The sequence below is a fragment of the Lampetra fluviatilis genome, chromosome 31, assembly GCF_964198595.1.
Source record: "Lampetra fluviatilis chromosome 31, kcLamFluv1.1, whole genome shotgun sequence".
NCBI lineage: Eukaryota > Metazoa > Chordata > Hyperoartia > Petromyzontiformes > Petromyzontidae > Lampetra > Lampetra fluviatilis.
In genome coordinates this window covers 4,283,943-4,297,189 of record NC_136305.1, presented here as the reverse complement: position 1 = coordinate 4,297,189, position 13,247 = coordinate 4,283,943, and the positions used below count along the sequence as shown (strand labels likewise).

Below are 13,247 nucleotides of genomic sequence, written 5' to 3'. Positions count from 1 at the left end.
ACGATTCACTCTCCCACTTCAGCAAAACACTCATTCTTGCTGTGGTTTTCCCACCTGATGACGATGATTGTTTGTGTTGCAATCGAAACGTCGTGTGATTTATTTTATTTTATTCCTACGTGACTTTACCGAAAGAACCAAAGACTATGTCACGATGAGCCATTCGTCAAAGGCGGCCTGGCGTGGCTTTTTGCCGTCTTGAAACTTCATAGGTGCTGCTACTCGCTAACCACCATTGCCCCAGCAGTCTGTTAAGGCTATCGAACTTGCGTTCTTGTCAAATATTCTATTCTTAATAGGCTCTTGACTGTAAATAACAGAACTTGCCCCAACAGTATGTTAAGGCTATAGGGGGAATCTTTGTCGTTTGTTTTTGAGTGAGTGTGGTGAGTGGGTGAGTAAGCGTGGTGAGTGGATGAGTGTGATGAGTGTGCTGAGTGTGTGGTGAGTGAGCGGTGAGTGCGTGAGTGTGGTATGTAAAGTTTGTATATTCTCCCTCTGTACTGCGTAAGTTTCCTCCCACAGCTGAAACAAACTCAAACCACGGTATTGGCCAAACATCCCAACGCTATGAAATTACTCAATTGGGATTACACCTCCGATTAGCACGGTTGGTTACGTACGGTGCGAAAGAAGTTCCACACACATTACACAAAACAACATTGGCACCGACTGCAACCAAAAATTTGGCAGGACCCTCCTGTACAAAAAAAATGTGTCTTGAGACTCAGCGAGGCATTCTCGGCTCACCGTGAAGGTCTCTCAGCTTTGTTCGTCCCACGCGAGGCTCTTCCTCGGCCGTGGATCTTGGGTGCCCCCAAGGCACGGAACCACGTGGCCAAGGCTCAGAGGTCGCAACCGGGTACCCGATACCCGTACCCTACCCGATACCCAGCTACCCGTACCCGGCCGGGTACGGGTACCCGTTTGCGACCCTGGTGCGGCCGGGTACGGGTAGGCCGTGAGTCACTGGTGAGTAACCGTTTGTCACTCATTTCGGGTAGGGTACGGGTAAGGAATCAAACCCCGTTTGCGACCTCTGCCAAGGCTCCACGGTGTACAATGAACGACTTAGCACATCCGTCAATATCACTGCGGCCTTAACAAGCAGCAATTTCGACAAACGGGTGACGTTTCGGCCTGTGGCCCCCATTTCTTCACAGCGTATCCGCAGTGCCACCGAGCGCTGTTGCCTGTATAATGGAACGTTTTACTGGTAGGAACCTCCTGGTTCCACCAGCCCACAGGGGATTATTGTGTCCGTCCGTCCGTCGTGCATCCAAAAATGGGAGGGAGGGGCTGGGTGGGGAGGGAGCGGCTGGGTGGGGAGGGGCTGGGTGGGGAGGGGAGGGTGGGGAGGGGCTGGGTGGGGAGGGTGGGGATGGGCGGGTGGGGCTGGGTGGGGGGTGGGAGGGGTGGGGCTAGGTGGGGAGGGGAGGGTGGGGAGGGGCTGGGTGGGGAGGGTGGGGATGGGCGGGTGGGGCTGGGTGGGGGGTGGGAGGGGTGGGGCTAGGTGGGGAGGGGAGGGGCTGGTCACCCCGTGGTGCCCTTATAAAACTCAACGTTTAACCTACTCACGCCGGCTTGTGCCCGCCCTCACAGTCGGCCATATTTGCGGAATACACCACGCCGCCGTTGACCCTGGCCATTGACCGAGCAACCCGACGTTCCTACCAGCTCCCTCCGCAGGAGGAATGTGTTTTTTTTCTGGCCACACCAGTTCGATTCCCGGCTCACGACGAGTGATATCCGAACCGGTTTTTTTTTATCTCTCTACCCTCCTCCTCCATCGCCCCCTCCTCCACCCTCTTCATTGTACGTCATAATTAACCATGATGATGATGAATTTGCGAGCGATGCACACAATCAACATTTTACATGTGACAGCTTAATTAATGATGCAAGTGTTTGTAATTTTAATTGCAAGGCTACTTGTGTTTTTTTTTTATAATATCATTGCTCTATGTAATAGGCGACGTTTCGGGCAATAGCCCTGATTCATAGCACATTAAATGAAGAAAAAAACGGTGATCACTCCTATTCGTGAAAAAATATATCAGAATAACAATCAAGTGCAGGTGTCTGTCAAGCCTCAACAAGGCAATGTATGTTTGTTGAACTTCTTTCGCACCGTACGTAGCCAACGGTGCTAATCGGGCACGGCTGCATTGCATTCTTGATCTACACCGTGGCAGAGTGATCCTAACGAGTTGTCAATTCGTGCACATACACACACACACGACTGCACACTTAGGGGCATCTGAAGCTATAGGACGATAGACTGTTGCTCCATCCGTTCTGGTTTTCTCTGATATTGTAAACCTTCTCGGAATATTTCCAAACTACTCAACTCCAAGTATTGTCTTGATACAGATATTTAGCTGTGACAGTTTCACCTGAAGACGGAAGCTTGTGTTGCCTCCGAAACGTCGTGATTTTATTGTTTTTATTTTTTTATTCATTTTAATTTCATTCTTTACATGTGACTTTACCGAAAGAACTAAGAGTAGGTTCCACACTGCCCATCAGGGATTATTTATCTGTCGTGCATATTTGTCTTTCGTGCACGAATGCGCTGTCCAACAAAGTTCCTACCTGCCCACTCCGAAGGAACGTGTTTTCAATGTGACCTTAAAAAGAATGAATCCCCCAATTGTATCCCTATTCTGTAATCAGCGTCATGCCATTCGACAAAGTACGACCCCCCATCTCTCGCAAGAGCATTTCAATCGTTCGGTGTTCAGAGACCGGCCCACGGAAGTAGAGATCACAGAGCTACCAGGGACCGCTGGTACGCACAATAAAGAGGCACTTTCCCACCCGCTCTGCCACCTGAGCCAGGTTCTTCACACGAGTCAAGCGGATATTTTCATTATAAAGTGTAAATTTCGATAAATCAAGCACAAAATACAATTTAAATGGTGGTGCTTTTCATTCGTGTGCAGGGAAATTGGTGACTTGGCTCAGACCAACAATTCACGACACTTGGAGACACTGCTTTATTAATTGGCGGATTCATGGATTCGAACCCAGGATATCTCACAGCCGTCCCCCTGCTCGTTGCTCGAAACCTCTGCACCAACTCACACACCGCCAATGTCCGCGCCTCCAAATGCTATCGCGACAATACGCACACGAAAATACAACACGACAAAAAAACACACAGAACTAATTCAAATTGAAAACCTGAGTTTGCCTTTATTTGGCCAGCACAATATTGAACGCAGTGAACGGGTGGATCACAGCATACACCACCAGATTAACAAAATGAAACCTCAGCGCTGTTGTTGTGACAGTCGACGCAACAGTGTATAACGAAGTTGGCATACATCACTTGATTCCCTAACATCAGTTATACCCCCCACACACACACACACCATAGCACCTGTACTCAAAATGAACGCCACACTTTTTTTGTTAAATATGAACGCTTAGGCACTTCGCTTGTGATGCAAATCAAAGGGACAGGAGGAGGCACGATCCCAATTAACATCCCAAACCGCGCCACAATCTGCTTCTGAACCTGAACAGCGCAAATGTATCAACTCTTGAGCAAAGGGAAAATAAGGCAAGTCACAGACCGCCCCTGTCCGTGGGGAGGCAAGACCATCTGCTTGCACACCGTGTGTGTCATTTGGCAACGCACGTTTCCACGCCGTGTCAAACCCCGCCCCCCCCATCCGGGGTCAAAGAGGTAGATTCTTTCTTGCGTCAAGTTTTCCGTGACGTTCAATGTTCGACGCTTAAAAATCTAAAACGGCAGGAAATCAGAGTTCGATTGCGAGACCTGGGGGTGGGGGCCGGGGGCCTGCGACTCGCAGTGCAACACGATTTTACTTTGTTGGGTATAAAAGGTAACAGCAATGGATTTCGATTTAAAGCTTTCGTGACTGCAGAGATTCATCTTCTTGGTTCTTTTGGTAAAATCACGTAGAAGGGAAATAATAAAATAATAATTAATAATTAACTAATTCTCGCGACGTTTCGGCCACAACGCAAGCAGCCGTCCTCAGGTGAAGAACAGGTCTGTCGGAAAGACAGCGTCTCAATGATGCTGTTGTGGCCGAAACGTCGTATTATGTTTTACTTTTATTATTTTATTATTTCCCTTATACGTGACTTTACCGAAAGAACCAAGAACAGCAATGGATTTGTTTGTACAAGCTACTGCGTGCAGAAGGGCCTCGCCCACTGGAGTGAGCTCTAGAGACCCCCTTGTAGAGGATACTTGGCCTACTTCTCCACACTGCGCAGACACCTTTGGGAAGCGGTGTGAGTACGGCGCGCCCACACTTGAACCCCACCAACACGGCAACCTGCCGACCAGACTGCGGTGGAAACCCGTCGGATAGAAACGAGCCTCCTCCTCCTCCTCTCTGGGATCGGAAGTGCAGCGCACTTGGCGGAGCACCCGAGGAGCCCGTCGTGTAGCGCTACGCGACGCGGTGGCCGAGCAGCGGTCGAAACACGAAATGGCGCAAAGAGAAAGACATTCTGAGAATACTCGAGCAGGGCTTTGGCACACCATGATGGTACTCGAGACAATTTTTGCAAAGTATTTGTGTAGGGGAAAAAAAACATTTGCATTTCACATCGGTTTAACAACGGTCCATTAACCAACATATTACAGAGACTTGCATTGCTTTGTTGCGACAGTTATTTCCCTTTTTAGGTAATAATATAATGCTGCCAAGTTACCCCCGGCAGGGTCTAAATGTGTTCTACTTCCTAAAACTTAAGTGGTAAAACCAAAACTACAGCTAATGACGTTAGTACTATCACAATCACAAACTATTATCTACAGCAAAGTTACAACAGTGTCTTCAAGCTATGAAAAACAACTAATTTATATTAAGTTAGACACTTTACACGAGGTCACGCATACATTAAGGGGGAAAAAACAGAAGTGTAAACATGTAAGACCAAGCTTTTGAAATCTTACTTCAAAAACGGTAACCGTGCGATGATTATGCAATCACGCTCGCTTTAAACAGAACGTACGCATTGGGTGAGGTTTACGTGAGAAAACAAAAACACGACCTATTCAAGCGTAGTATCGGTGTCTGAAATGAAACAAATCTTCGTCGTTTTCAATTTTAATTTAAAAAAACAACTAATTTAAATCACCAATCCTTATTTTTTTTGTTAATATCACTTAACGCCAATAGGAATAGTGTGTTTTTTCAAGTGTAAACATTCATCTCGGACTTGCATTGCTCACGGCAGCGGCGTAGTCTCCAGCACCAAACATTATAACGATCAAGAACAACATTAAAAACACCGTAAGTAAAACAGCATGCAGCTAAAATTCACAAAAACAAACCCTCCCTTGTGCGTACGTTGAAACTTCTATCCGCCACCCGCGCTAATCGGAGGCGTGTGAGATATGCGGACGCGGACGGTGTTGGCTGTGCGAGCGACAAGCCATGCGGACACGGACACGCATCCAGACCCAAAAACGTACTTAGTCCACAGCGGGTTTTTTTTTGACAGCGATGCAACCTCGCGCAGCTTGCTTCTTCAACATCGTAACCGGCGCGGCGGTTTGGTCTACCCCCCCTCCCACTTCACTCCGTCCCTGTTAAATAGACCCCGGGGGTACATAACTAGGGCTTGCCGCTATATATTTATATTTTCTCACGATACGAGATCAAATTTCACGATGTGATTTCGATATCGGATTCCCATAAATTTGGAGATTTAATTTTTGATTGTGGTTTTTTTGCATTGCTGTGCTTCCAGTGGGGAAAAAAAAGATGAATTAAAGTATATTCATCTGCAGTTTACATAATACAAGCCTGCCCCCAGGGGACTAGGCAAAAAAAATTGCACTCTTGAGAAGTTTGGTAACATTACGGGCGCAATAATGAAAGCGGTTGTGACGAGTAATTTAAACGATTACAACTTTACAATCTAATATGCTTGTAACCCGCATATGCTATCAATCACACGATTTAATCTGAGTAACTGCGAAAGCGATAAAGCCAATTCTCTATACCATGAGCTACTTTGGATTCTTTTTTTTGAAGGGGGAAAATTACACCGCGTTTATTTCCAAATTTAATAATTTTGGGTTTTTTTTGTTCCGTAAATATTTCGTCACGAAAACATTTAAGAAGGAAAAAAAACCATCACGTGCAGCGACAATCGCGATGCAACGACACCCTGCCAACCAGATTGTTCGCGGGCGTTAAACGGCAACGTACATCGCGGCAGCCCTAGAGAAAAGCACAATAGCAGCGGTAACAGCACAACAACAACAACAGCACAACAACAACAAGCACAGGAGTAGCAGAGCAAGGGCCCGGCTCTCTCCCATGGACACAGTCGCACTCCTCAAAGCAGCGAGGCGGCGTTCCCGGACACCGTGCCGTCGCTCGTGTCGACCGATTCACCGTGGTCACGGTTTTCAGGAGAACTCTCCGCTGGCTCCGACCCATCGGCATCACCATCGTTGTCGCCGCTGCTGTCGCCAACGTTGCTAACGTCACCACCATCGCCAATGTCGCCATTTCCACTGCCGCCACCGTTGTTGTCGTCGTCGTTGCCGCCGCCATCGCTGTTGCCAACATTGCCCATGTCACCGTTTCCACCGTCGCTTTTACCAACGTCGCCAACTTCACCATCGTCGCCGGCATTATCGTCGCCACCCTCGCCAACATCGGCAACGTCTCCACCATCGCTGCTGTCGCCAACGTTGCTAACGTCACCACCATCGCCAATGTCGCCATTTCCACTGCCGCCACCGTTGTTGTCGTCGTCGTTGCCGCCGCCATCGCTGTTGCCAACATTGCCCATGTCACCGTTTCCACCATCGCTTTTACCAACGTCGCCAACTTCACCATCGTCGCCGGCATTATCGTCGCCACCATCGCCAACATCGGCAACGTCTCCACCATCGCTGCTGTCGCCGACGTTGCTAACGTCACCACCATCGCCAATGTCGCCATTTCCACTGCCGCCACCGTTGTTGTCGTCGTCCCCACCATCGCCGTCGCCACGGACGTTTTCCTCCCGTGGCTGTAGCCCGAGCGCCACCCGTCTCGTCGTGGCCTCCCCGCCGCCTGGCAAAGCCGGAGGGCTGCAGCTGCTGGAGACGCTGTCCACGGAGACGCCGCTGGAGCAGCTGCTGGCGCTGAGACGGACAGACAGGGCCGGACGCAACAATCACAAACGGAGCCCAACTATTCTTTCTTTTCGATTTAAAGCTTTCGTGACTGCAGGGATTCATCTTCTTGGTTCTTTCGGTAAAGTCACGTAGAAGGGAAATAATAAAATAATACAAATAAAACATAATTAAATAATTCTCACGACGTTTCGGCCACAACGCAAGCAGCCGACAGACCTGTTCTTCACCTGAGGACGGCTGCTTGCGTTGTGGCCAAAACGTCGTGAGAATTATTTTATTTTTATTATTTTATTATTTCCCTTCTACGTGACTTCACCGAAAGAACCAAGAAGACATTCTTTCTTTTACCAGACAAGGCTCAATGAGCTATGTAGCCCATTTTTCAGAAGCGACCTGGTCACAAATGATAGCTCAACGAGGCGGCTTTATCGTCTGCAAATTTCTAGCAGTAGCAAAATCATCCAAAACGTACGTCGACTCTAAACGTGGAGGGGAAAAACCGCAGGACCCGGAGAAAAATCCACGCGACCACGGGGAGAGACACCGCAAACTCCAAATATACAGGCGTCAGGTCAGGATCGAACTCACGACCTCCTGTACACCAGGTGAGCTAGGTAACATCTCGCCACCGTGGCGCCCCGAAACAGATGGTGTCACACTATCAGCATGCACACGACTTCCCCTTCCACATTCTCTCGTCACTTAGTTCCTATGACCTCACACGTGATGCTTCACATGATAATGCGATTCATCTCGCCACCGCGACTTGTAACAATTCACGAGGCCTTCGTTAATCCGCTGCTAGATGAAGGCCTCCCCCCAAGCCACATCGTCGGTTATGTGGAGTGGGGGGGGGGTGTTTGACCATACTTTACCATGCCGGTTCAGTGCAAGTCGTTAAAAGAACGGGCGGGGGGGAGAGCACCAATTCAGATAAATCGCTCGCAGCAGGTGAAGTGCGGTCAAACAACCACCCGTGACCGACACGGCGTGGGTTAGGGCTTCCTCGAGCAGTGACTTAACAATAATAAAAAATTAACCCGTAAAAACAAAGTTTTTCACTATAAATCCTTTATATGCGTGTTCAATGGGCCACAACCCAGCCCACATTGGTCTTTGAAACGGGCGGCTAGAGTCCTCTCGTCCTCTGGGTTGAGATGGCTGCCACCTATGGGTCAGATGATTGCCTGCCACCATTAAGCAATTGGTAATTAAATATAAAAACATTTTACCTAAAAAGTGTAAAATTTTGGAAAAAAAATTTCACGAAAATAAATTGTCACGCACAACGAGTCTGTGCAAAATGTCAGCTCGATTGGATCACGGGAAGTGGGTTAAAAAACGACCGAAAGATTTGCACGGTCGTAAGCGCGCAAGCAAGCAAGTGAACTTAATATAAAGGATTTAAAAATATAATAATATTAGTCGACACACAACTGGGATTTGAACTCGCAACCCTACGATTGCAAGTCATGTTGAAAGAGTGCTCCAACCGAATTGGCTGAAAAAACAAGCATCGTCGTCGTCATCGTCATTATTACCTTCTGTCCTTCTGCGTCGAACGCTTCTTAACAATGGGTACTGCAGTGCCATCTTCATCATCCTCGTCGTCGTCTTCTATCGCTTCGTCCCTCTCCTCCTCCTCCTCCACCTCCTTCTCCTGCTTCTTCTCCTCCTGCTCCTCCTCCTCCTCCACCACCTCGAGCGGGTGGCTCGGCGGGAACTCGAATGGCTCGAGCTCTTCGATGACGAACCAGTCCCCGTACTCGAGCACCTGCCACTTCTTGAGGGGCACGATGGCCACCGTGGCGCCGCCTTCGCCGTCGTCTCCGTCGTGGCCGGGAACGCCGCACCGGAAGCGTACGGCCTGCGACACAGAGTACGGCGTCCGGCCCATGGCGCACCCCTCCATCTCCTGGCGGCTCAGCGCGCTCTGCAGGAACAGGTGGAGCAGGCTGTCGGCCAGCAGAGGGGCGATCTCCACCACCCTGCGGCAGGGGACGGGGGGTGGGGTGTTAGCGAATCAGAATCACGTGTTTATATCGGAGGAATGCGATGAGCTAGAAAATATTTTTTTCAAAGATGTCCAGCAGTGGCGGCGGGTAAGAACGTTACAACAGCAAACAATACCAAGACACTCTAGGAGTGCAAAGTAAAGGTAAACAAATCAGCCAAAAACATACAAATAAAACTAAACCATCCTCATTCTACAAGGCAAAATCCACCAAGGCATTAACCTATTGGGGTGGTGGGAACGGACAGCGACTCATATTTAAATCATCGTCATCATGTATTTGTAGTGGTGATAACTACTCGCTGTTCGCAAGCTGTGAGAGAGCGGATCGTAAACAAGGTTTTCCCGCTCAATCAAACGGTCAGGGTCAAATGGGGTGAAATAGGATCCAAACGCCAGATTGGGAAGGACCAATCGGAGGGTTCCACAAGGTGGCCGCGGATTGGACAACCCGGCCACGAACAGGTATAAAAGCCGGAGCGCTGAGAGCTCTTGGCCAGTTCTGCTACACGAAGACCCAAGTCGGCCGAAGACATCTAGGACCCTGGACCAAGCCCTCCAGCCCTTATCCGGGCTAGGGCTCAGAGTAACCAGTGGTCGGGGGGAGATCCCCTAGGTCCAGCCAGAGGACGCTGGGATAGCAGGGAGATTAGATAGCCTGCAAGGTCCGGAGGCTGTACCTCCTTAGACTAGGAGCTAAGCGTGAGTGTGGAGCTGTACAAGGTCCGGAGGCTGTACCTCCTCAGGGTAACGGGTGAGGGGACCATATACCCCTTTGTGTGATAGGGACTGTGTATTAAGACAATAAACAGTGTGTGCCATAAAGAAGTTTAGAAGTCCGTCCTTTACAACACTACATATTGATAAAGACCTCCCCGCGCTCTCCCACTAACCAAAGCGGTAAATCTGTCATGACCCTGCAATGTGGTAGCCATAATCCACCCAGCACCTGCACACTCTGGCATCGAAAACTCAAGTTTGCCGGGCAACACAACGCGGTTCGCCAACCCACCCCCCCACCATTGGACTGCGAGCAAAAACGTAACGCGTTTTGTGTAGGATTCGGAGCACGTCATCACGAGAGTAACACGCCGATGATTTGGAGGCGTTGTTAAAAACCCGGTGCCGAGTGAGCAATCAAGAATTAATATTAACAACTAAACAACAGGACCGTGAGCACGGTACATATTCACATGGGACCTTCCGTACTTGTACCACAACTCTGCATGGACAGGCATCTATGATCACATTCCCCAGTCAAATGTTGATAAAAATAAAAGTTCTCGCACTGCATAAGCAGGAGAAGGTAGATTCTAGGTCATGGGTCGGCAACCTTTCGAAGAGGAGCCATTTTTTGTTGTTTTAGTCCTTGGCCAAAATAGTTTGCATCACAAGCAGAGCCACTTGTACACGTACTCAAACACAGCAGTAGGCGTACAGCAGATGACGAATGCTATTCTGAACGAAATAAACAAAATAGGTGATGGAATAAACCGTCCATATAATTTTTACCTCCCTTAGTTATTATTTAACATTACAGTTCAGCTGTTGTACGTTTTGTTGTAACCAAGACATTCCACAGTAACCCATTCCCCTGACATATTTAATCATTAAGTCTTCACGTAAAATTACGTTCGACATCTACGGGTTTTTTTTTGGTTAAACGGCTACCCGCAAGGAGGGCATCCAAAGAGCCGCAAGGGGGGGTTGGGGCAGCCAAAGACCCACAAGGGGGGGCAGGCAAAGAGTCGCAATGGGACAGCCAAAGATTCGCAAGGGAGATGGGCAGCCAAAGAGCTGAAAGAGGCGAGCCCAAAGATTCACAAGGGGGGGGGGCAGCCAAAGATTCGCAAGGGGGAGGGGCAGCCAAAGAGTCACAAGGGGGGGAAGCCAAAGAGCAGCAAGGGGGCAGCCCAAAGAGCCACCACACTAGCTCCAGAGCGGCAGGTTGCCGACCCCTTGTCTAGTCGGTGACCTATAATCCGATTTGGCGGAACCTCCCCCCCCCACCCACAGCACCAACAATCATCAAGCAGCTGACAAAGCGTGACCACGCAGACGACACTCACTTGTTGAGGAAAGTCTGGAGGCCCTTCCTCCGCTCCTCGATCTCGTCATCGCACCAGCAGTTGAAGAACAGGTCCTTCGGGGGGAGACGCGGCACAGTTCTGATGCGAAAGATAAAAAAGTGAAAACGATCGGGACATTGTCAAACAAAACATTACGCTGTAAGGATCTCCTGCAAGTGAACAATGGCTAACAATCATCATCGGCCATGGTCAATACACTGGCCTCCTCCCCCCCCACTGCAACCCCCCACCACTCCCCCTCCACCCCATAGCCACATCACTACATCACACCACTAGCTACGCACAGTTACATCTCTCAAAACTCTTTAACCCTAGTGGTCCAGAGTTGAGCGCCAGGCAGAGTTTCTACCCGAAACAAACCAAAGGAAAGAACAAAAAAATACAAAACAGAAGTTCTCCGACCCAAAAACAACGTTTGTGTGCGTGCACAAGCAATTATAAAGCTGTGAATACACACCGTGCTCATCTGTTGTATGGAACTTGGCAATAATCCGTTGCCCCGTACATCACATGTTGTGTAATGTGTCCTCCGGTTAACGTTATTTTTCTCATTTAATTCACAGAAAAAACAAAAAACACACTTCACCCACGACGTAAAAAAAACCCGCAGTTATTACACATCCAGTGAACCTCAGCCTTTCACCTCGATAGTAAGCGACTCTGATTAATCCGTATTCCGGGAGAGATAAAAAAAATTGCCGTTAAATAGTTGTCAAGCATTGTTACGTTATCAAACGTCAATTAAACTTGGATGCGAAAGTTGTTTCGGGTGACCCGTGAACACGTTAGAACGCTTGCACACCGTGACCATTAACTCACGTCAGGCCTCCAACGACAACAAATTTAACCAAATTCATTCATTAATTGGCCCAACTCAAAAAAAATCTATCACAACTCACGATATCGTCTACAAAAACCTACGCATTTTGATTTTAAAAAATCCTTCGTTATTAACTGCGTATAAATGTAACGGAAATTACTTCACGAAGCATTATTTAATACTTAAGAGTATGCCGAAATATGCCTCCCGTTAGGATCCCCCCCCACCACCCACCATCACCCAGCATTACTGCGGCTTCCGAGGAAGGTTGTACCGTAACATCACGGCAGCTGCATCGCTTACATCATGGACGCGTTCTTCATCATCTTCTGGCGTAGCCACACGAACTCGCTGAAGCGCCTCCGCACGCGCGACGTCTTGCGGGTGAAGCTGATGCTGTTCGTCTGCACGCACCAAAAAAGGGACGAAGTCGGTTTAACACGCAGTAGGAGTAGGGATTTCACGACCAATATAATCCATAATGAACGTTTTTTGGGTTAGATTGCGTAAATATAAATGTGTCTTATTTTTCGATTTAAAGCTTTCGTGACTGCAGGGATTCATCTTCTTGGTTCTTTCGGTAAAGTCATGTAGAAGGGAAATAATAAAAATAAAACATCATAAAATACAATTCTCTCGACGTTTCGGCCACAACGTTAAACCCGACACGGCCACCTATAGCCAGGTTTGTCTTTAAAGTGGCCTTCCCTCTTTAGTTTGGTCGGTTGCCCTGCTTCTGTTTTTGTTTCCTGCTTTTCATGCGTTGCGCATTGGAATCCTAGGATAGAATGCGCATTCTAAATTTTAATTATGAATTAGTTACTAGTTCAGCACACCGGAGTGTTGGAGAGTAAAACCCACATAATCGTCGCGTTCCACGGGTTTTCCTATCGCATTTGTTTTTGCGCTGTGTTTTTTAAACGTTGCAGGTAGTACTTCTCCACAATTCTGGCAGTCACCTGATTTAGCTGGTTGTTTTAATCGCCAGCCAAACATCACTGCTTGAATTGTAATTGGTGTGGGTTTTCAGTCTAACACGTAGGCTTTCGCGACCAATATTATTCATAATAAAGGCTTTTGGGTTAGATCGCGTAAGCATAAATGTGTCGAAACCCTCCACCACCCAACACAGCCAATTGTGGGAGAGTAAATCCACAACATTTTCAATTTGAGTACGTTTCGCTGGTAATTACA

The 13,247-nt window shown here is 48.3% G+C and overlaps 1 protein-coding gene across 3 annotated transcripts in view; it reads right to left on the bottom strand.

Annotated features, from left to right (window-relative positions):
• Positions 1-3,192: 3,192 nt before the first annotated feature.
• LOC144943469 (uncharacterized) overlaps positions 3,193-13,247 on the bottom strand; it is a 33,917-nt gene continuing 23,862 nt past the window's right edge. For all 3 annotated transcript variants that reach the window (XM_078870928.1, XM_078870929.1, XM_078870930.1), the window contains 4 exons: positions 12,357-12,457; positions 11,213-11,311; positions 8,671-9,117; positions 3,193-7,135 (listed from right to left, as the gene is read on the bottom strand). In XM_078870928.1, the coding sequence (XP_078727054.1) occupies positions 6,337-7,135; positions 8,671-9,117; positions 11,213-11,311; positions 12,357-12,457 (1,446 nt within the window). In that variant the 3' untranslated portion in view covers positions 3,193-6,336. The remainder of the gene's footprint in view (positions 7,136-8,670; positions 9,118-11,212; positions 11,312-12,356; positions 12,458-13,247) is intronic.